The following is a 24,335-nucleotide window of genomic DNA, read 5'->3' as shown; positions in this document are numbered from 1 at the left end:
ATCTTAAATTCATTATCTGAATTATGAATTAGACCCGTCTGACAGTGTTCGAGTGAGAATTGGGGAACGTACTTTGACCACATTTTGGAGTCCATTTATATTCCCAACTGTAACGCCTCCTTGCGTCACGAGTGTACGCCGTCTGATTGGCCAGTGCCTACCCGGAAATGTTGGTAGTTGAAGTGAAGATGGTGACTTGGTGAGCGAGGGTCGTAGTCGAAGAGAGCGAATCAAAACCTGCACTTGTGTCGCCGACTGTAACATTGTGAGGACAAGGTACGTTTTTCTATTTGAATGCCCTCTATTACGTTTCGCGCCGCCTATGGCACGTTGTCTTGCAAAGTCGCTTTGTTAGCTTCGTTAGCAATACAATGAAAAGCAGTTGTATCCGTCATCATTCACTTGTTGCTTATCGCTCAAGTCGAAGGTCTCATGCTTAACAGTTCGTTTTGTTTTTTGTTTTTTTTCAAAACTGCGTTTTTTTTCTCGCAAGCAGACGCTTGAACAATGTACAAATTTTAACCAAGGTAACTCGCGTACTAACAACGCAGCTGCCAAAGCCGCACTTACATAATGAAGTAGATCCGGAGGCAGCTGTAATTTCAGTATTAATCCAACATGATCCTATTATGTGAAACTAGCTACCTAATTTATAATCGCGTGGCAACGAATTTTGCTCACTCGTGTGTTAAACGCAAATCTGTCTGCGCACTGCTTGCTATTTTTATGTGCTGTTTTTATAAAGCCAGTCTTTTGTGAAACACTGCTAAAATAAAAAATGGGTCGACATTGCACTACCAGATAAAGCACTGGTGATGTGTTGCAAGTTATTCCAATTTAGCCCTTTATGCTATAATAATAATAAGACATTTTATTTGTGGGTGCCTTTCTCAGCACTGAAGGACACCTTACAACAAGCAGTTAAAAGTACAAATACAATGTTAAAAACAGCATAAAATAAAATTAGATAAAAACAAAATGGAGATAATGGCTTTATGGTCACAGTGAATAAACTTGTTTAAACAGATGTGTTTTGAGGCGCTGGATTTGAAATATATGTTACTATACAATTGATGCTTCGGTGTAAAGCGGACAATCTTCTGAATAGTGATATGTATCCCGTTAGATATTGAGATGGACGGTGCAGAAGAGGTACGAGTGAAAGCGTCCCGTTACTGCTGGTCTACCCATGATGGAGGGAATGTCACTGGGCCCCACCTGGCCAAGCGCTGCAAGAAAACCCGGAGCCTGAGCCCTTCCTCAGCCAGCAGCTCGTCTGAGTACAGGTACTTGCCTCTCAAAGGACTTGACACCGACATCGTGATCATTCCTGTACTTTTCATCCATGTTTAAATGGAACGGTGCACAACCAACACTTAATTTGCTCATTTTGTTTCCAGTCGCGTGCGTAGCACAGTAGATACTCGCTTAGAATAATTACGAGTGGGTTGGATGCGGATTGGGGTGGGGGTGATTTTCCAACCTTAATACCAATCAACCACAACACATGCTGCTTGACCATACCCCTAAATGATCAATGGCAATTTGGCCTCAAACTGATTGACAAACATTCTGTCTCGGGATTTTCTGCTAAAGAGCAGAATTATTGGTTTTATCAATCACAGTAAATTTTCCAGGTCCTTAATAAGTTCAGCAGCCCCAGACCATCACAAAACCACAATTTTCGACTCTGGTATGATGTGTGATTTTTCTAAAATGCTGTTACGTTTACGCCAGATGCAGCGAGCTGCACAGCCTCCAAAAAGTTCAGCTTTTATCTCGTCAGTCATGGGAATAATTCACTTAATTTATATGTATATTTTTTTTGCGGGGGTCATCTCAAACGTAAGATTGCACATCTTCATCTTCTTTTTGGTCAGCAGTCGTCTTCAGAGCAGAACTCTTGAGATGGATGTTGTTTTCTTCCTTATTGTTGAGTCATGAACACTGAACTTATCTGAAGCGATGGTGGCCTGCAGTTCTTGAGTTCTTGTCCTGGATTCCTTTGTGAACTCCTTGTTGAATCGTCGCCATGCTCTTGGGGGAATTTTTATGGACGGCCACTCCGAGCCTCACCACTGTTTCATCTTTTTTCCATTTGTGGATAATGGCTCTCTTTCATTTGTAGGAGTCCTATAGCTTTAGGAATGTCTTTGTAACCCTTTCCAGACTAATCAGTGTCAACTACATTCTTTCTCATCTGTTCCTGAATTTGTTTGGACGTGGCATTTTGTTTCAGCTTTTTGAGATCTTTTGGTCGACTTCGTTTTGTCAGGCGTATTCTGTTTGCAGTAAGTGATTTCTTGATTGAGCATATCTTGAGATAATCAGACTTGGGTGTGGTTGCCGAAAAATGAACTCGACTTTACAAAAAATGTGATTAGCCACAGTCAAATTCATGATTAAGCAAGAGGGGCAAGTACTTTTTCACACAGGATCAGGTAGCATTGAATGGTGGTTGTTGTTTTTTTTTTTCTTTAATCAATAAAAATGTTTAAAAACTCCATATTGTGTATACTTGGATTATCTTTGCCTGATGTATATTTTTGTAATTTATATTCAACATTAAAGTGGAGAAATTGTGGGTGAAAAAAGGAACAATTTGAGATGAGGACAAATACTACTTCACGGCACTGTAGACGGCATCATGAGGAAAGTACGTTATGTGGAAATACTGAAGCAACTTTTCAAGACCTCAACCAGGAAGTTAAAGCTTGACCACAATTGGTTCTTCAAATTGACAGACAAAGCATCCTGCCAAGCTGGCTACAAGGAGTAACAAAGTCACTGTTTTGGAGTGGCCATCATAAAGCACTAATCTCAATGTATGAACAGATCTCAAAAGGCATGTATGTATGTGCATGGTGGCCGACAAAAATAAAACATACTGCCATTTATTGTGAGAAGTTTGTGGAAGGCTATCCAAAAAAATGACCCAAGTAATGCGATTGAAAGTCAGTGGTACCCTAATGAAAAATATTCAAACTTTTAACATTGAAGAAAGTAATGAGGGGGGGGGGGGGTTCATTTGCTCATTGTTCTGGCAAATGGCAAAAATACATATTTGGTCATCTGACTGGACATAGAACAAAAATTTTGGTCAGATTTAATGTTCGGGTTTAGTCAGATTTTCATGTCAGACAAGGAGGGCGAAAATAAATTGTTTTTTTGTTTGAGTTTTTTTGGGCATATGTAAACTTCTGGTTTTAACTGCTTCTGTTGTCCTAAGGTAGGGCATTTAATGATGATGGCAGTATGACAGCATCAACTTCACTGCGAGCTCGTGTTGTCTTGCATTTGGGGGTATTTTCAAAAGCACGTCGGTGTGCATCGTGACCGAGCTCAGTTGCGGCACCCCCACATGTTGCACAAATTCCCATGTAGTCATCAAGCGTCCAACATTTGTTCAGCATCAGTGTTGCAAAATCTCCAATGGCGTGCTGTAGCAAATGCACTGGGGTTTTTCCCTCTGTGTGGGAAGTGAAACATTCAGAACTTTTCCTCCCATGCTGGCCGTCTCTATTTGAACCTTTCCATTTTTGATGAGGATACTTCAGGAACGTAATGTTAAATGTTAACAATACACGCCCACTTCTAAGTGACACTCATCTGTGACAGATGATAAGAATGTGTTTGTAGAACTGATAATGAAGTAGGTTGTTATGATTTTTCTGCTCTCTAGACACAAGTGCGTGTGTGTGTGTCTATGTCTATATCTATATATATATATATATATATATATATATATATATATATATATATATTACTGGCTGGATAGCTCAGTTGATAAGGCATCGGTTTGGCATACGGGAGACGGTGGTTCGAATCCCGCTTGGGGCAAAAATGAGCACATAACACCATCCAGTGTGGGTCCTTGGGCAAGATCCTTCACGCTAATGCCTACCTCATACAATGATGAGAGACAATAAAACGAATGACATGCCGGCTCAGACGTCGCCCGGCCAAACAAGGTCTGCGTCAGGTGCTGGGGAACCAGAGCACCTTGATGAAAAATGGGCTACTGGAACAAAGCGGAGATGGGCGAGAGGCGATAACATGGCTCTGTTGGAATGCTACTACTCAAGCAACCCTAGTCAGAGGGGTTACATGCAGAGAATGTGGGCTGAATGGTTACTTCGAAACCCACAGTCACGGTTGACCGCGAAACAACTAGTAGCTCAGTGTTCCAACATCCACAAACGGCAACTGCTGTCACAACTTGAGATTGATGAGGTACAACGCAGGTTCCATGGTGAAGGGCCCCAGGCTGCCAGATCAGAGGAGGAGGTCATACAAGAGATTGGGAGGCAAGCCCCAATGAATGCAGATGATGAGATTGGGTGGCCAGCCCCAATGAATGAAATGCTGAGCGAGGCAGCAACTGACCTGAAAGCTAAGATTATGGCGAGAATGAAAGCTGGGCAACCTAGAAACCGATTACAACGGCTATGTGAAGTACCACCTGAAAGTCTCATAGAAAGTGTGAATGCAGCACTGAGGGCGATCCCTACCGTAACGATCACAGAAACCAATGAGCTGATATACGCTTCAGCATCAGTGATCCTGGAGACTCTGGGCTATAAGAGCAACCATGGAAGCCATGAGATACGTTACCCACCATGGAAAAGACGGTTGGAGGTTAAGATCAAGGCGGCCCGGAAAGATGTGAGTCAATTGACGGAGGCCCAGAGAGGTGTGATGAAAAGGCCGATACCCGAGAGGTACATCCAGATGACCATACCTGAAGCACTCGAAACTGCCAAACAAAGGCTCCAAGCCTTGTCCAGTCGCCTAAAGCGGTACACGAAAGAGAATGAGGCCAGACGAATAAACAGGCTGTTCGCAACACAACCTGCGAAAGTGTACGCTCAGTGGCAGGGTCCTAACAACAGAGCCGACCCACCAAGACTGGAAACTGAAAGGTACTGGAAAGGCATATGGGAGAAGGAGGTTGCACATAACAGCAGTGCACAATGGCTGGTGACCCTGAGAGAGGAGCACAGCAACCTCCCTGAACAGAACCCAGTTACCATAACAGTGGCAGACATACAGGAAAGAGTCTCAGATATGAAGAACTGGACAGCACCAGGCCCGGACATGGTCCACACCTACTGGCTAAAGAAACTCACAGCACTCCATGAGCGCCTAGCAGTACAAATGAACCAGCTGCTGAGGGATGGGACTCACCCAGAATGGCTAACCGAAGGGCGAACGATCCTGATCATGAAGGATCCCTCGAAGGGTGCAATTCCATCCAACTATCGGCCAATAACCTGTCTCTCCACAACATGGAAGCTCATGTCGGCTAAGATAAGTGGACACATGGATCAATACATGAGCGAAGCACAGAAGGGCATTGGTAGAGATACTAGAGGAGCCAAACATCAACTCCTGGTTGACAGAACAGTCGCACACGACTGCAGGTCCCGACGTACCAACCTGTGCACAGCTTGGATTGATTACAAGAAAGCCTATGACTCGATGCCACATACATGGATCACTGAATGCTTGGAGTTGTATAAGGTGAACAGGACCCTAAGAGCCTTCGTTGCGAACTCGATGAGGATGTGGAAAACCACACTTGAAGCCAAGGGCAAGCCACTTACCCAAGTGTCCATCAAATGTGGCATATACCAAGGTGATGCACTCTCCCCACTGCTGTTCTGCATAGGACTGAACCCCCTAAGCCAAGTAATCACCAAGACAGGCTATGGATACCGCCTCAGAAATGGAGCTACAATCAGTCACCTCCTCTACATGGATGACATAAAGCTGTATGCTAAGAGCGAAAGGGACATAGATTCCCTGATCCACACAACCAGGATCTACAGCAGCGACATCGGGATGTCATTCGGGCTTGAGAAATGTAGTCGGATGGTGACTCAGAGAGGAAAGGTAGTCCGCACTGAAGGGGTCTCACTCCCAGAAGGAACAATAGCAGACATTGAGGACAGCTACAAGTACCTTGGTATACCACAAGCCAATGGCAACCTCGAACTGGCAACAAGGAAAGCGGCTACGGCCAAATACCTCCAGCGAGTGAGGCAAGTCCTAAGAAGCCAGCTCAATGGCAAGAATAAGACCCGGGCAATAAACAGCTATGCCCTGCCAGTGATCAGATACCCTGCAGGAATAATAAGGTGGCCAAAGGAAGAGATTCAGACCACGGACGTTAAGACCCGAAAGCTCCTAACCATGCATGGAGGGTTCCATCCCAAATCCAGCACCCTGAGACTGTACGCAAGCCGAAAGGAAGGAGGCCGGGGACTAGTGAGTGTGAGAGCCACTGTCCAGGATGAAACATCCAAGCTCCATGAATACATCAAGGAGAAGGCTCCAACAGATGACGTACTCAGAGAATGTCTCAAACAATGGGGAACAGAAGATGAGGCGCTGGAAGAGGGACCATCATGGGAGGACAAGCCCCTACACGGGATGTACCACCGGACCATAACTGAAGTGGCTGATCTCAAGAAGTCCTATCAGTGGCTAGAGAGGGCTGGCCTGAAGGACAGCACAGAGGCACTCATCCTGGCTGCTCAGGAACAGGCCTTGAGCACCAGAGCCATCGAGGCCCAGATATACCACACCAGACAAGACCCAAGGTGTAGGTTGTGCAAAGAGGCACCTGAGACGATCCAACACATAACTGCAGGGTGTAAGATGCTGGCAGGGAAAGCCTACATGGAACGCCATAACCAGGTGGCTGGCATAGTCTACCGAAACATCTGTGCGGAGTATGGACTGGAAACCCCAAGGTCAAAATGGGAAACACCTCCGAAGGTGGTGGAGAATGACAGAGCGAAGATCCTGTGGGACTTCCAGATCCAGACTGACAAGATGGTAATGGCGAACCAACCAGATATCGTGATCATAGATAAAGGGCAGAGGAAAGCCGTTGTAGTGGATGTAGCGGTCCCAAGTGATGGAAACATCAGGAAGAAGGAACATGAGAAACTCGAGAAATACCAAGGGCTCAGAGAGGAGCTGGAGAGAACCTGGAAGGTAAAGGTGACAGTCGTGCCTGTGGTGGTCGGAGCACTCGGGGCAGTGACCCCCAAACTAGATGAGTGGTTGCAACAGATCCCTGGAACAACATCGGACATCTCAGTCCAGAAATGTGCAGTGCTGGGAACAGCAAGGATACTGCGCAGAACCCTCAAGCTTCCTGGCCTCTGGTAGAGGACCCGAGCTGAATGAGGGACGGACACCACCCGAGGGGTGAGATGAGGATTTTTTTTTTTTTTTTTTTTAATGTATATATATATATATATATATATATATATATATATATACATTTTTTTTTTAAATAATGAAATATATCTGACAGTGGTCGACTATTTAGCGCGTCGGCTTCACAGTGCAGAGGTGCAGGGTTCGATGCCGGCTCCAGCCTTCCTGTGTGGAGTTAGCATGTTCTCCCTGTACCTGCGTGGATTTTTTTCCGGGTACTCCGGTTTCCTCCCACATTCCAAAAACATGCTTGGCAGGTTCACGGAACACACGAAATTGTCCCTCGGGGTGAGCGTGAATGCAGATGGTTGTTTGTCTTTGTGTGCCCTGTGATTGGCTGGCAACCAGTTCGGGGTGGACGCTGCCTACTGCCTGAAGACGGCTGCGATCGGCTCCAGCACGCCCTGCGACCCTTGTGGAAATACGTGCATTAGAAAATGGATGGATATATCTGATCATCCATCCATCCAATCATTTTCCGATTCGCTTTATTCTCACAAGGGTTGCAGGGGGTGTTGGAGCCAATCCCAGCTGTCTTCGGGCAGTAGGCGGGGGGCACCCTGAACCGGTTGCCAGCCAATCGCAGGGCACACAGAGACGAAGAACCATCCGCACTCACACGCACATTTATGGACAATTTAGAGTTTTCAATCAGCCCGCCATGCATGTTTTTGGAAACTGGGAGGAAACCGGAGTACCCCGAGAAAACACACGCAGGTCTGATCATGTCAACCAAAAATGAACATTATCTTTCAAAAAGATGAATACTTCCGACAGCTCTTGTATCGGATGTCATTATTATATTTTGCAACTGGCTGTTGTATAGTCTGTTTTTAAATCCGCTGAACTTGAAATGGATTGTTTGTTTTGTTTTTTAATTTAATGCGGAGTAAACATTTTCTCATATCTAATTCAACTCAAATTCTTTCCACGATTGTAAACATGTAGTAAAATAAATATATCTTGTAAAATATGCCTGAATCCATCAGTCAGATTCTTCATTCTTACTCCTTTAATCCTTTTCACTACCTTCTCAACCATTTGGTCGTTTAGATTTTAGATCGATTAAATGAGGGTAGTGCCTAACTTAACTCAAAATGATTGAACCATCTCTTCCACTTGGCTGAAATATGTCTTGCTAAAAAATCCACAATATATCACTGTGTCTGTAGTTGTATGCTTCTTCTTCCTCATAGTAACATAACTAATTTGACTGTTATTTGGGATGCATTATTCTGGTCATCACTGTCATGTTTTTTGTTTGTTTGTTTTTGGTTGCCTCGTTTTTCCGTGTGAGATGATGCAAATCCAATAATGTGTAAACAATTGATCCTCTCAACGTTACCGTCTTGTCTGATGCTGTTTTGTTTATCTTCAGGAGGACTCAGTCTCTACACGGACCAAGCCCCGTAACTACCTTTGGTCCGAAGGCCTGCATGCTGCAGAATCCACACACAGTAATGTAAGTGCAGCAGGGCAAAATTGTTTCGTTTGAATTTAGCTAACTCTAAACTTAACCTGAAGCTATGGCAGCAGGTGTTTGATGTTCATTATTAAGAGTCTTCTTGGGCCACACGAGAGCAAAAATCTGATAATGTTGCATAGTACTGTGAGACAAAAATTTGGTGGGTTTGTTTGTGCACATCGGCACTCTCATCAGCAGGAACATTTTCATGTCGTTTTTTCAATGTGTCTGTCACTGAGAAAGAATTACAATATGCTGAAATCACCTATTGTTCGGGGTTTACACTAATTAAAAATGTATATATTTATGAATATTGCCCAGTGGAAAATACGTCAGTCTGTCAGGTTTCAAACTGTTTATGTGGCAATTTTTACACTTGTTTCACGCGTTGTTCTGGTAAGGGATTATGAGTATTTTCTCAGTTAAAAAAAAAGGGTACAGATACACTTACTGTGATTGTACAAGAATTATACGGTAATATTATAACGTGTCTGTGCATGTGTGTGTTTGAACTATCATTCAGTGCAATGTTGTGAATCATTTTCACCTCAAAACAAAGTTGTGCCAGTCTGGCTCATGAGGCTCTGTTCTCTTTTGGTGAAACTACAAACGCTAACCCCCACTTGACTCTCTGTGGAAAGGGTGTGGTTGTGTACTGGTAAAAAAAAAAAAAGGGACAACCTCTTTTTCTTTTTTACCGTCACTTTGTGCTCCAGTATTCAGCTTGGTTGTTTTGACCTCCTGCCCACATCCTGAAGTGAATCGCAATAATGAGGCCATTATGATGTGAAAGCCTTTGACTTTTTTTGTTCCCCTTGCCCCTGATTTATAAGCCAAATTGATGCCAAGCTCCACGACGGCTGTTAACATGACCTCACCTGTTTCCCATACAAACCGGGGACCTGAAAATTCAGGTCTGACAGTTTACCGTAATTTATTGAGTATAATACACTTTCAAATATAATAACCCCGAAATCACCCTTCAATAGCATTTGTTTTTTTTCTTCTCTACTCATGTATAAGGTTTTCCTCCAATTTGCTGGGATCCATGTTCAAAAATGTAACTATCATCTCTCGGTCGCTTCTTGTGTACTGATTTGCAAGCTCACAGCCAGTCAGTGATCAATTTTCATGACGGCCTGATCCGATTCAACAAGGTAATTGGCCGGAAACGCTAATTTTTTCTTTTCCTTCTTCCAAATATTGGAAACGGCACTTGCCTCAGAAAATAATATATAGGTGGTTCCCAACAAGGAAGTACCGTAACCATTCCAGCATGTGTGGGACATATTAATCAGTCTTGATTTCCCTGAGGCATTATGTTAAACCCATTTCATTATTGTATGGACGTTAGACATCAAATGTCATATTGGAATGAAACTACATCGTTTCCCACAACCATGGAAACTTTTATATTTGTGATAATTTTTCTCTCTCCCCCTCAGCCCACCTCCTTAACCTGATGTACAGTCTGACCCCCACCACTGGGTGGATTTGAATTGTTTTTACCTGGGAGGAGGGCAGTTTAACTTGAAAATTATGGTAATTACAAATCTTACGTGATGTGTAGTTTTAAAAATGGTCTCCCATTTTCATTTTATGATTCTCAAACTTGATGTTGCATAATCAGCCATAAACCCATGCGATGTGGAACATGATCTTTATTGTAACATGGCACGAGAGCAACGCCATGAGCAGGTCATGTCGCTACAAGCTGGTGGTTCTAGAGATATTTAGTAACAGCTGTTGTCTCTTCTGAAAACTGGGAACATAATTCAGTGCTCTTCTAAAAGCATAAAGCCTTCAGTCGAAGGCACACGCACACGCACACACACACACACACACACACACACACACACGCAAGCTTTGCCGCAGTTTCACCTGACCTGCTTTGACGACAGCAAGAGGTGCACAACATTTGTTGTGATAGCCGACTGGTGACAAGCAATTCCAACACTAACGTTTGGCATTTTATTCCACAAATGTCAAATGTAAAAATGGGGAAGGCACATTTTCCATGACATTTTAAATGTTCCATAACCACGTCAAATCATGACAAAATACAAAGTGGGCAAGCTCAGACATATTAAGCTCTGAAAATACCGTATGACATAATTTAGTGTACGTACTTTACTTCCTCCTGTCTGGAGGTTGTCTTAACCGTTTGAATTGCATTAGAAATGTATTGCTTTGTTCTTGTTGTTTTCTTCTTTAAATACATCATAAAGTTGTGTCTTTTGCCTCTTCCCGTTTATTTTGAAATCCCCTTGCACACATTTGACCTCTGTTGTTCCTTTTTGAACGCAGCGTGTCATTACAGCGGGTAAAGTGCTTCTGGGCAAAGCAGCTTCTTCAACTGCGCTCTGATAAACACACCTGTTGAAAAATGAAGGAGTGTAGCCTATAGGCAAGCATTTCCCTGAAATGGGTGTGCTCAGCAGAGAGCTGAGTGGGCGTGACTGAGAGGAAGCTTAAAACAAGCGAGAAGTTCAATTCAGCAGCAGAACGCACCGAGGAGGGTTTAGTGTTAAGTCCTCACCGGGACAAATATAGCAGTTGTGAGTCTAGCTAGTAAGGTTTGTAAGCTGCTTCCCGCGGCCCTCACATAACGCAAGAGTTTCCTCACAAGTGGACAGAGGCTCCTCTCTCGACTTCGAGGATGTTGTTGGCTTCCTGACAGATCATCAGTCTCCAGCTTTGTCTGTCGCCTGAAGCCGCATCCAACCGTGTCACATGTGTACAGCCATGAAGGTGGTACTTCAAGATGCACCGGGCAATAAGGAGAACAAAGTCTGGAAATGGTGAGAGGACTAACTAGGCATCTTTGGCGTGTCAGAATACGCAGGCTATGGTTAAATATTTAACCCTTGCTGCAGTGTGTGAGGAATTTTCAACCCAGTGCTGAAGTTGCTGTCTAGTTTGAGACCGCAGAAGGGAGGCGAATATTGAGGTGTTAAAGCGCTACGTGAATGGATCACAGGTTGTCTCTGTTTGAAATCAAAATGTTGTTTGAAATCACGGCAGTTCATAGATGTCGGTGTTTGATTGAGTGTCAGTGTAAACGGGCAGTTTTAATTCATGTGCAAGTCTACTCGCAACTGTTGCTGAATTGCATTGAAGCATAGGTAGAATAAGCATTTGGTTGCTGGCCTGATGGTTGAAGAATGATTGCGCTACTTTCGTGGCAACCAGCAGGGTCGCTGTTGATTCAGTCGCAACAACATAACTATACTTGTGTGATTTGATTATTTGTTTATTTGCATCGCCTCTAATGTTTAATTACAAACCAATTGTTGTGGGGAGCAGGCGAAATGATTGTTAATGTTGTATCGACCAAATGCGCACCTCAGTACTAAAGTCTCCAGAAGTAGATGACTTTCTTTTTTTTCCAATTCCGTTATATGTTAGCAAATCTTAGTAGTTCATGTTTGTTTAGCCACATGTTTGTTTGTAAGCAGGTTACTTCCTCCTTCATGAAGGATGACTAACAGAAGGGCAATTCCACCAACATGTTGAAGGATGGATGCCATATTCACTTTATCCAGATCCTGAAGAAAAAAAATTCATGGTGTCGCCCGTGGCATATGCACCATTCCCCACCATGATTGCCAATGCTTCGTGGATATCGGTAATGCATGAATTTCCATTGACTGAGCTAATCTCTAATAGCAGCCATCCTATATACCGTGTGTGCGTGCGTGCGTGTGTGTGTGTAATTTCAGTTGGGTTCAGTTACTCTCTTTATAGGTTTTTATATAGCAATTTGGCAAAGGGTCAGAATGAGTATGAGATGTATTAACATGAAACAAATGAAATTAAAATTTTAGAAGACAAAAATCCATTTTTTATTGATTGTTTTCCCACATTGTCAATTAAAGTGACTGATACTGTATACAGGTCAAAAGGACAATAATGGACAGATGTGTTGGGCAACAACGGTGACATGCAAATTAAGTTCCCCACTCAAGTTTTGTAGTTGTTGAACTTCTGCATTTGGAATTACCTGCATGCGACTCTAGAGGATGTTGAGCAGGAGAGAAATCATTTCTTTTTTGAAAATACGGTGCTAGAAAATGTCCAATTGTTCAGGAGTTCATGTTGTCTTATGGATTCTCTTTGTTTGTTTCTTGAATACCACCAAATTTTTCACGGTTAAAGGTGCGCGGTTGCATGCAAAGAATACACGTTTCCATGAAAATGTGTTTTTTTTTTTTTTTTACGGCACAAACAAAATGAATGTGTTTTAAAACATTTGTTATTGACTAAATGTTTGCCGTTTCACGTTTTTTCATTGAGTTAAATCGGGGTGGAATGCTGGCAAAAGTAGTTTATCCTGCTTCTTATATTTGAAAAAAAGTTTTGAACTCTTTAAACTTTGAAACGGGTCGATTTGACTCTCAGCCAAACGGAGTTGAGAAACTGAATGCTTGACTCTACTAAACCATCCTGATTCCTGAGTACGCCGGTTTGCACGCATGCTTTCCCGCAGCTCTTGCGATCCCTTTTTTAATGCTTCTGTATTGAGCCCCAAGCGAACATTCTTTTCACACTTATGAGATGACATGACAAAATGAGGAGTCTTCAGAGGTAGGATTGAACTGGGTGCTTCACTCCAGGCCCCACGCAGTTAGGAAACAGCAACAGTTGCTATAATACAATTCTCAACATGTAAACAGATTTTCAACATTAAAAAAAAAAAAACAGTATATGGTTATCCTGCAGTCCGAGAAATGTTTCCTCTTGATTTATCCATTTTCTACAGCGCTTGTTCCCATTGGGGTCACGGGGGAGCTGGAGCCTGTCCCAGTTGACTTTGGGTCGGAGGGGTACATCCAGGACTGGTCAAGAGCCAATCACAGCACACCTTTTGTTGATGGACACAAGATGGTTAAAAAAAAATCCTTCGAACAGGACATTGATTATTCTAATCAGATTTAATAAGGGTATGGTTCCACCAGCTTGTGACCAGCTCAAATGACATGGTGGGATACCAAAGTTAATGTTCAGCATCTCAAATGGCCTGAGGTTAAAACATTTTTTTAAAGCATGTGTTGGGTGTAAGGATTAGGTCTAACTTATGTTTTAAAATGAATATGAATCACATAAAGCCAAGTTGAGTTTATGGAGGCCTCATGAGATAATTCAGTCACCCAAAATATTTAGCTTGATTTCCAGTCAAGTTAATATATGGTATATTTTTTTAATGCAATACTCACCCAATAGCAAAATCTTAAACTAAACTAAGAATTCTCTCTTCATGTCCTATGATCTGCACATGCCAATTGTTTGCATGATGACGCAACAGCCAACCCACGTATTGGGTGTAATGATGTGGCCAACTCCTTCAGTCACTAATTTCCAGCTCTGGGTACTGGTAAATCAGCATACCTTTTACTTTGCAAATGCCATTGTCTGCTTCTCAGCACACCGCGATCCTTCTTATGCAAATTATGTTTTTCCCTCTGATTTTTATAAATAGTATATGCAAAGAGCACTCAGCATAATTTTCAAGCCATCCATTGTAAGAGTAATGCCGCCATTTTTATACAAGCCTCTCAATGAGAACACTATTTCTTTTTCATAAAATCAAAATGTTTTTGTTCAAATGTATGCGTTGGAAGGCATTGAACTTGTGAGTTTGGATATGAGGACATGAGAGTAACCTGAAGCCGCTGTTTGGATGTAAACTGCATCTCATCCTTTGCTTCGGAGTCCTTCAAAGGTTCTCAACAAAGGAAGATGTTGACCACACCACAACTTTCTCCCTTTTTATGCCCAAAGCAGCAAATGATGCAAGAAATATGGCTTCCTTGCAGCATGAGATTGTTCATTGATAAGTGCTTGCGCAACCCTGGATGGAATGGTATTTCGTTGGTGGATGCCTACCGTGTCCCAATAAGGTTGGAACGTCAGCAGGGAGGTAATGGAGTCATCGAGAGAGACAGAGAAAGATGGTCGGTCCCTTTCATTTCCCTAAAGTTGTTAAAATATCCTCCGAAAAGCCCGGCGAGTTTCTGACTGACTCATACTTTCTTCGATGGTACAAAATTAAGAACAGAGCTTTGCGAAACAAAATCATCCTTATTTATGACTTATCTTATGCCACAAGGAATTACTCTTCATCGTGGCCTGTTACAGTCTGGGCATTATCAAAGTAGAGAAGCTTCTGGTGGCTCCGCCCAACCATCAAACCAACTGAGATCCTTAGCAAAAGGTCCATGAGGGGAAGAAGCCGTAGCAAAATGATCAATTTAGTTGGATGCAGTTTTAATCCAAACAGTACCTCTGAGTGGCTATTCAGACATCCTGCGAAGAAAATCAAGCAGAAGCCACGAGCAAAAAGCCACAATTTCAATGGATGCTAGAACTGCAACGCTTCAATGAAATAAAAGAGGTCCTATGTTTAAAATCTAACTTGAGATGTTTTGCTTTGTGAAACAGCGTTTGATTCCAGCAAGTTCAACAAATGTCCAGTTTCATTTCTTTACGTCAGAGAAAATGTCTTCAAACACTCCTGTGCAAATTCATTTGGAAGAGTGTATTTTTAAGAAAAAAAGTATGTTTTCACTTTTGGGGTGGGGGAAAAAAAACGCTGTTACCATTGGGAAGGTTGTTGAAGAAAATTGACATTTTTCTCGAACAGATGACTTTTGAAATGAATTATGCTGAGTGCCATCGGCTGCGTATAAAAATTGGTGAAAAAACATCATTTGAGTCAACATTTTGAAACGGGGTGCATTCTCACAAATCTTACTTCCGACTGCCATGTCCGTGGTTTTATTTCGCCCGAAAAATATCCACCAGTTGTTGTTAAGAGTTTGAATCGGGTGAAGCAGACGGCACACGGGGATTCTACAGCAGACCTTTAAGCCAACGGCTTTAATAGGATAACGGCCACACACTGCTGCTTCCTTACGCTTTAGCTGCTTAAGTGGCCTTACATCCAGCCTAAGAGCCCCCGGGCTCATGTGTTGTTTACGTGTTTTTCCAGGCACATTCAGGACCCCGCCACCCAGCGGCTGACGTGGAACACGCCCCCCAAGAGTGTCCTCGTCATCAAGAAGATCCGAGATGCCGCCCTGCTTCAACCTTTCAAGGATCTCTGCATCTTCCTCACGCAGGTACGGCAGAGAGAAGGACACTTGAATAGTTGGCGATGATGTCATGCAAGTGTGTTTGGTGGCTTACTTATGTTTCCCAGTTTGTGTTTTAGGTCAAAAATATGATTGTGTATGTGGAAAAGAAGGTTTTGGAAGACCCGGCTATTTCTGGTGATGACAACTTTGGGACCCTTGCAAAGAAATTCTGCACTTTCAGAGAAGGTATGAATGTGCAGTAGTAAAGAGGTGCAATCAAAAGTTGAGGAGCCATTCATTGCCTTGTGCTGTCAATAACTACGCAATCGAAACGAATGGGCGTGGCCCTTAATTTTTCGCCGGCATGGCTGGAGGGCCAAATAGGACACATCCTGACCAGATATTTGACAAAATTGCCTTTTTAACAAGGACAAAATATGAGCATTTGTTGTTTTTTTTTTTATTAACCGAAGTACAGAAGGGCATTTTAATTAGTATATTTTAATTTTCAAATGCATATAGAAACGACCCACAGCTCTAATACCCGAAAATAAATAAATGGTGGTCAGCAAGTGGTCAAACTGTTTTAGGATTAGGACCAAGATACGTTTTGGCTCTCAAATGTAATAGTCATACCTCGGTGTTTGACCACAGTCCATTCCAGAAGTCTGTTAGAAATCCAAAACTATTTTATTAGCACATGATTATCAGCTAATACTCGATGCAGAAATAACATAAAAACAATCAGATTTGCGTAAATCAGAATTTGAAACCCCGTGTGCGCTAAACTTAGATACTCAAGGCATCAGCCACAAAACATGCCTACCTGTTCTTTCACCGCGATGCTGCCAGGTAGACAGGTTTGCATCAATGAAATATTTTTTGAGGAAATGTGCCCTAACTTTGGCTCACGCCGGTTCGCCATGACATTGCCACAGTGCCATTTGTTTACGTCGCGGACGACCAATATTGTGCATGTACTGTTCATCACAGACGGGCAGATGGGCCAGCAGCACCACAAGGCGGGTTTACTAATGATGACGTTGACTATTAAATTAGCTGTCGGTGGATTTGGTCCTCGATGTAGTCGTGACTGGTCGACTCATTTAGGCAGCCCGAATATGTATACAAAACATTGACAAACTAAATTTCACTTAATATTTCCCACTTTTGTGATGATAACGGCGTACCTCTGTGCTTCGTAGATCTCGACGACATATCCAACCGTGTGGACTTCATCATCTGTCTTGGCGGGGACGGAACTTTGCTCTATGCGTCTTCGCTCTTTCAGGCATGTCTTCACGTGTGTTGTCATAATCAATGTTGTGTAAGCGCTATTCTTCAATTGTTTGTTAATAATCATGGCCATGCAGGACAGCGTTCCACCGGTGATGGCCTTCCATCTGGGCTCTCTTGGCTTTCTGACACCTTTCAAGTTTGACACCTATCAATCTCAGGTCACCCAAATTATTGAAGGTATTATCTTGTTCCTTCAACAAACTTGTTTTAAGACGGGCTTAAAAAGAAAAGAAAAAGATTCCTTTTTTAGAAACAATCACTGTTTGTTGTAGGTAATGCAGCCATAGTGCTGCGAAGTCGATTGAAAGTTCGCGTGCACCGTGAGAAGGAAAAGAGCATCATTCTGACCAACGGCGAAGTGGACGGTAGCCGCAAAGCCGCAAACTATCAGGTAATGTCAGGACCGCTCATTGCACATCGCTCCCGTGCCTGACACCTGCGGGTTTGAGCTTAGCAGCTCAAAGCTTATGAACCGGCAGCAAATTTGGGGTTGATTTAAAATGATACTAATCAAGAGCAATGGCAGACATGCGCCTTTGAGAGTGATCGGCGAAAATGACGACAAATTTCAAATGAATTGGTAAATATGTTGTAAAAAATAATGGACAAAGCATGGGCAGACCAATACCAATTTGTGGGAAAAACAAAATCCGAACTTGACCATATTAGGACAAACAAAGATTGCTGCCCAAGAGCAACAAAATAAATTGAACATTTTTATTTTCGTCCTACAAATTATAACTAATAAAATGTGAAACTGAGAATCAGCTTCCATTTTGCTCCAGAGATCAGTTTTCTTGTTGCACTCATTCCACCCTTGGTTGTCATAGATTCCCGAGGTACCGTTTTGTTTTGTTTTTTTCCAAGTAGAACGCTGACGAGTCGCTGAGTTCCAGTGAAAGTGTGACTTTTGGAACGAATCCACATGTGTGGCAACCTCACCAGCCATCATTTTGAGCTTGTCGACGCTAACATGAGGTAGAGATAGAATGTCACAGTATATTGACCCTTTTCATGTTTCAGGTGCTGAATGAAGTCGTGGTGGACAGAGGCCCCTCCTCCTACCTCTCCAATGTGGACCTCTTCTTGGACGGACACCTTATCACCACCGTGCAGGGAGACGGTGAGCGAGCACGTTATTTGTCTCCCACCAAAAAAAATTGGTCTACGTTCAAACCTTTTGCGTTTGGGTGAGCCTTGGCAAGGAACTGTTTTTCCGTGATGTCATAAAACCTGCTAGACAGTGTGTCTTTTCATCTTGAGACACCGGTATTTCAAAACGCATCAGAGCTGCAACACCGTGTGTTGACACATTGTCCCTGGCGCTTGCATGAGAGACCGGATGCGTGTGGAATCTTGAAAAAAATTGTTTTCCCAAAATTGAAGCTCTTTATTTCTTGAAAACAACACGTAATCACATCACAGACAAAACTGCGTTTCAGTCATTGTTCATTGACAGTTCGTCACCGCTATTTTAGGTAAATCGGGTTACGAGGGTAACAACTTTGGTGTGCGTGTGAGTAAATTTCACCGGTCATTTGACAGCCAAATGGGAGTCCATTAGTGGCGAACTGACGGACCTTCTTTCGGTGCATTTCCCACCACTGCGTACTATGTCACATGAAGGCGCAGCACAGACAGACAAATATATATTTTTTTTAAAAAGGCGCAACCCTGGGGGGGGACACCCTCACGAAAAAAACACGTAAGACATGTGTACTTCCGCCAGTCGTCTGTCCCCGTTAGTCATCAGTGACGGACTGACGGACCTTCCCTCAGTTGGAAGGTCCGTTATTCTGTCACGAGGTGGCAGAATGGCCAGTTTTGCAGATTAGGTTGTTCGAAACATCATACATACGATAGATCAAACACAGGTAATTTTAGAAATGGTGCTTTCATATTCATATTTGATATAAAAGCAAATAAAAATGAACTTATATTGAATATTCTTTCGTTTTTCATGCCATCACATTGAACATTGGGGAAATAATTAAAACCTTTGAAATCAAACATTGAAAAATAACATTTTGAAAACATGTTTCAGTGAAGGTCAAAATTTGAACAGTAGACTGCCACTCTAGTTTTGAATTCATGTTTTTATGTCTGACTCTAGAATAGTGTCTCGGTCATGAGCCTCATCACACGTCACCGACAACACTGCTATCTTGAAATCTGTGCATAGACTTTGATGAATTTCCATTTTGAAGTGAGACCCATAAAAAAATATATCTAATTAATTGGAGGCTTTTTAAGTCAACTGAATGAAATATATGAATCATTCATCCATCCATTTTCTGATGCGCTTATCCTCATAAGGGTCGCGTGGACATCTGAATCATTTAACACAAATAATGTTTTCAATACAAGTCAGTTTGGATGGTTCGTAGATTTTTGTGGGGGTGGTATGCCCGCACTTCAGGGCTAATTTGCTGATTTCACTCCACTGAGTTCGCAGACTACATGTGTTTTTTCTTCTTGGAACCAAACTTCTGTTTTGTGAACATGCAACATGCACACATCGGCGAAACGTCTTTCACAATGAGTGTTGACTCGCCCTCGCTCACTTCACACTGGAATTAGGTCAGGAAAATTAAACGTCATCTAAAGTACCGGTACAAAAATAGGAACGTGTGATTAAATGCGGTTGTTAATTAATCCCCAAAAATTCCTGCGGAAGACAAAGCAAAGTTGATTCATTCTCGATGCAAATCCATCGTGCTTTACTGAGGTGACGATATCATGATTGAAAAACAAAATGAAATGATAAAATGAAGCCAGGACGATTTTACAAAACTGAAGAAAAATCATGCTTTTAAATTTGAGACACCAAATAACAGGATGGTGGTAAGAGTGGTGTTGTGTGTGTGTGTGGGTGTGGGGGTGTGTGTGGGTGTGGGGGTGGGGGTGGGGTGCGCGTGCGGGTGTGCGTTCAAATATGTTTACAATATGTGTTTTAATAAATTTAAGTGTGTTTCGTGGGTATGTGAGGGTTTCTTGTTTCATGTGGATTTTCAACTCCTGCTTTTGGGCCTGGAATTTATCCACCACCGTAAACGTGCCTTCCTGTCAACAAATAAATTGAAAATACAGTGGTACCTCAACCTACGAAATGAATTGATTGGTTCTGGAAGAAATTTCTTAACTAGAAAATGTTGTAAGTAGAAACGCGTTTTCCATGTAAATGCCCTAATCCGTTCCAAGACCCGCTAAAATTCAGATATGAATGTTTTCGAATGCATCAAAATATGTCACAAATACATGTTACAATTAGATTATTGCACAATAAATGAGAGGTGTGCGTAATGTTGAAAAAAACTAAGAATAAACACTGAAAATAATGGTCATTTAACATTTAACAGCGTCCTCATCATTTTTTTTTCCCTCTTTAGTTCATGTTTTCTCTCAGAAGTGGTTTTTGCCTGGCGTTTTGTCAAGAACTGATCCAAGGATGTTTGCTTATGTCAGCTTTTAACAACCTTCGAAAATGTCCAAGGCAAACATCAGCAAAGTGAGCGATCACCCGACTGGTGAAAACATTTTCTGGGTCATTCACATTGACAAAAAATTATCGGAACACCGCATGGCCCTTAACAAATGGGATGCCTGGATGATGCTCGGTAATAGCCAATGGCAGAGCAGCTATAAGTATGTTGCGTTCAGGAAACTCAGAGCTGCTACCTTTCGTATCTTGAAATTTCTTTCGTAACAAGAGGCAATATGAAGCGTTTCGTAACTTGAAGATTTCGTATGAAGTGACATTGTAAGTAGAGGAACTGCTGTTACATTAAAAATTCTATCACACCAGTTCTTAAAAGCTAACACCTGCATTGCCAACTCTCCGAATGGTCATCTTTGAACCACTGAGTGCGGACATTTGATCAAAGTGGCTCGATGTCTTCTGAAATGAGCACTGAATGAAAGTCCTTCCTTGTTCCCGCAGGCGTGATTGTTTCCACGCCTACAGGCAGCACAGCATATGCAGTGGCCGCCGGAGCCTCCATGATCCACCCCAACGTGCCGGCTATCATGATCACTCCCATCTGCCCCCACTCCCTCTCTTTCAGACCCATCGTGGTGCCAGCTGGAGTGGAGTTGAAGGTACATACACACTAGACTCAAGCCAATTGCTGGGTTTTTTTTTTTCGTTCGGTTTTAAGTGAACATTAAAACACTAGATTGTTCAACGTTTTTTAATATGACGACAAAACAACATGCCACATACCAGCAAAAGTACAGCTACTCACTCATGTTCATACGTAAGGACAATTTTGAACCCAACAAGTAAGAAGGCCGGAGCGGAGATTTGACCCTCAAAACCGTGAGGCAGACATGTTGACTCCTTGCACTCAATCCTGCTTTTACCAAATTCCCAAAATGTTTTTTGATTATTTTTTTGGGGGGTGATATTGAAATTCTGATGTTAATATGAGGTTTTTGTGTGACGTAAGGTGTAATCAATTCAAAGGGGAAAAACAAAAGAAATTCACTGTGTCATGAATTTAGCTGGACTCTGAAATGAACTGCGCCAGCAGTTTCTGTGCCTCTTCATTCATTCCCTCATAAGTGAGGTAGAGATGCTCACCGCACATTCTCAAAGCTTTTTGGCTCCAGTGTAGCAGATTTGCCCCTACCTACAGACTCTATTGACGTACCGTATTTTCGGCACTGTAATGCGCACCGAAAAGCATTCAATTTTCTCAAAAGCCGTCAGTGTGCTTTATAATCTGTTGCACCTGTATGGATCAATATTATGATTTCTTGAATGCAGTATTTTAAATGTTCTGTAAAGCGCTTTGTGAAAGCAGTTGTAAATGCTCTTATCTAAATAAAGCTGTGTTGTATTTGTTTTACTGTTTATTACATATGTTGCTCCATGTATAGCACTTTGTATGCAGCGATAGCTGTTTGAAAGTGCTCTATAAATTCAGTTGACTTGACTTGGCGTAGCTTCATATAGTGGATGCATAACCGAACCGCGGCCAGGGCTCTATATAAATAAAGCTTTATTTTTAATCCCTTTAGTGTAAGTCCATTTAGTGGATGCCTAACACCACTATTGTAGCTTCTATTCTATGCGCCTTATAATGCGCCGCGCCCTATATGTGAAAACAGTTTTAAAATGGGCCATTCATTGAAGGCACCCATTATACTCCGAATCGCCTTATAGTGCAGAAAATACGGTGATATCTCTGCTTATGTGGCAGAACAACTGTTGTACACCATTAACTTTCAGTGGTCACGCGTCTCCTCCCCTAGATAATGCTGTCACATGATGCCAGAAACACAGCATGGGTGTCATTCGACGGGAGACGCCGTCAGGAGATCTGTCACGGAGACAGGTTGGTCTAAACACAGACACAATTCAGGATCGGAAGTAGGAACTTGCTCTGCACTCGATGCGTTTTTTGTGTAATCTAATCTGAGACTTGAAAGAGTGGCACCTCTTTTATGTAACACCTATGAAATCAGTTAGCTGCCAGCCGCTTTCATTGAACGATCAGTGTAGAAATCCCCAGTGTTGCTTCACAAGGAACTCGGGGCAGGCTCACATGAGCTCAGGCATCTCTTTGTCTTTCTCTTTGTTGCAGTATTTCCATCACAACTTCCTGCTTCCCCGTTCCTTGTATCTGCTTTCGCAACCCGGTCAACGACTGGTTCGAGAGCCTAGCCCAGTGTTTACACTGGAACGTGAGGAAGAAGCAGAATCACCTCAGCTCAGAGGACGATGAGTTCTGAGACCCGTTTTTTTTTTTCTTTAACAGTCACCTTGAGCTTGGGTAACATTCCCTTTTTGTAACTGTAGTAGTTCTCCACCAGCACCAGTTTTATGTCACTTTAAAATGGGACGACAGAATTTTGAAAAATGCAAAGCTGTTCCAATTCTAAAGAGGATTTTTAGAGTGGACTCGAATGGCTCCCCGTTAGTGCGGATCATCCCTTTTTTTTCTGTCTCAAGGCACCAAATTCAGATTTAGGGATGTTCTTGTGCTAATGTGCTCAACTTCAAAGGTTATAATAATATCTCTCAGAATGTGTGTTTTCCGATTTTTTTTTTAATACATTCTTTCATTCTTTCTCTGTGAAAGTTTTGCACTTTAGTGGCCAAATCTCATGTTGTCACATCTTTATGAATTGGATGTGTTAGAACATGAGCCAACATTGCAAACTGTGCCTTACATTGACCATTAACAATTGAATGTGTGAGAACAAAACTTTTCCAGGTTTATACCTTAACTTTTTTGTTTTTTTGGGGGGGGGGGTTTAAAAACAATCACACCAGTCTATTGTCTCAGTAGCCATTCACTAATGTAGTTTGTTGCTTATTGTGCACATCACATGCAGCCTGTTTTTTGTTTTATTATGGGGGGTTTTATGATAAATACAGTCAGGTTTTTGTTTTTTGTGGCCTAACCTAGATCTTGTCACCGAGGCAACATTCCTTATGAATGTTGCATTGGAATGAAAAGACGAGCAAAGAGGACCAACTGAGCTCTTAAACTCAGAAGTACGTACTGTATATATTTGCCGCTTTAATAAGATGTATTTTGTCAAATGTTTTTATTCACTTGTTTACAATGTATCAAAGGGGAAAATAAATCTTTTTGGTACTTTTGTGCTACATTAATTGTTTATTAAGTGGTTTTATCTCAAACTTAGCAGAATTTGTCTTTTTTTTTCCATAACAAAGGAAAAAAACGACCAAATTCGAGGAAATCACAATGTCTCGTCACTGCTGATATTTTAAGAACTGGCCCAATGACAAGTCATGTTGTCCTTTGGGGGGGGGGGGGGCTACTTGGTTCCCACAGGGCACAGTGTTGGTGACCCGTGGTCTAGGTGGGGAGCTGTTGGTTCTTCACCTGAAAACTATAATTCAACAAGATCCTCCAGAGCTTGTTACAAATGTTGAAAATAAATATATTTTAAACATATTCTGTTGCCAAAATGGCATAAGACATTGGTTCATTCCATTTATAGGGCCGCGTATGGTCCCGTCATTCATGGTCAACCATCAGGGTTAAGATTACATCTCAGGGAAAACACAAATATTGACCCGACTACTGGTGGAAACTGTGTAGTGAAATGAGTTCCCTCAAACTTCCCTCAAGGAAGCATTGAATGCATTTAAAAACAAATAGGTGTGGCGGTAGCTCCTAATGTACTGTATGTGTACAATAAATGTTTTGTTTTTTGTTTCACCTTTTACAAATTGCATTCCTTTGCTAGGTGTCTCTTGTTTTATGTGGAACACTCCTCGATGA

General features: G+C 42.2%; 1 protein-coding gene across 3 annotated transcripts; it reads left to right on the top strand.

Moving 5' to 3' along the window:
* Window positions 1–132: 132 nt before the first annotated feature.
* nadka (NAD kinase a) lies at window positions 133–23,698 on the top strand. 3 transcript variants are annotated; one of them, XM_052057377.1, is made up of 12 exons: window positions 133–276; window positions 1,127–1,286; window positions 8,612–8,695; window positions 15,690–15,819; window positions 15,912–16,020; window positions 16,980–17,065; window positions 17,148–17,250; window positions 17,346–17,464; window positions 18,097–18,196; window positions 21,014–21,171; window positions 22,330–22,412; window positions 22,662–23,698. In XM_052057377.1, exons 2-12 carry the CDS (start codon window positions 1,135–1,137, stop codon window positions 22,807–22,809), a joined length of 1,272 nt encoding a protein of 423 aa, XP_051913337.1. In that variant the 5' UTR covers window positions 133–276; window positions 1,127–1,134; the 3' UTR covers window positions 22,810–23,698. The 3 variants fall into 3 exon arrangements, with proteins under 3 accessions (XP_051913337.1, XP_051913339.1, XP_051913338.1); XM_052057379.1 differs by lacking the exons at window positions 133–276; window positions 1,127–1,286; window positions 8,612–8,695 and adding exons at window positions 11,181–11,499; window positions 12,157–12,326; XM_052057378.1 differs by lacking the exons at window positions 133–276; window positions 1,127–1,286; window positions 8,612–8,695 and adding an exon at window positions 11,181–11,499.
* The last annotated feature ends 637 nt before the right edge of the window (window positions 23,699–24,335 follow it).

This window comes from Hippocampus zosterae, chromosome 2 (genome assembly GCF_025434085.1).
Source record: "Hippocampus zosterae strain Florida chromosome 2, ASM2543408v3, whole genome shotgun sequence".
Lineage (NCBI taxonomy): Eukaryota > Metazoa > Chordata > Actinopteri > Syngnathiformes > Syngnathidae > Hippocampus > Hippocampus zosterae.
The sequence above is the reverse complement of the archived record's forward strand: the minus strand, read 5'-3'. Positions and strand labels throughout refer to the sequence as shown.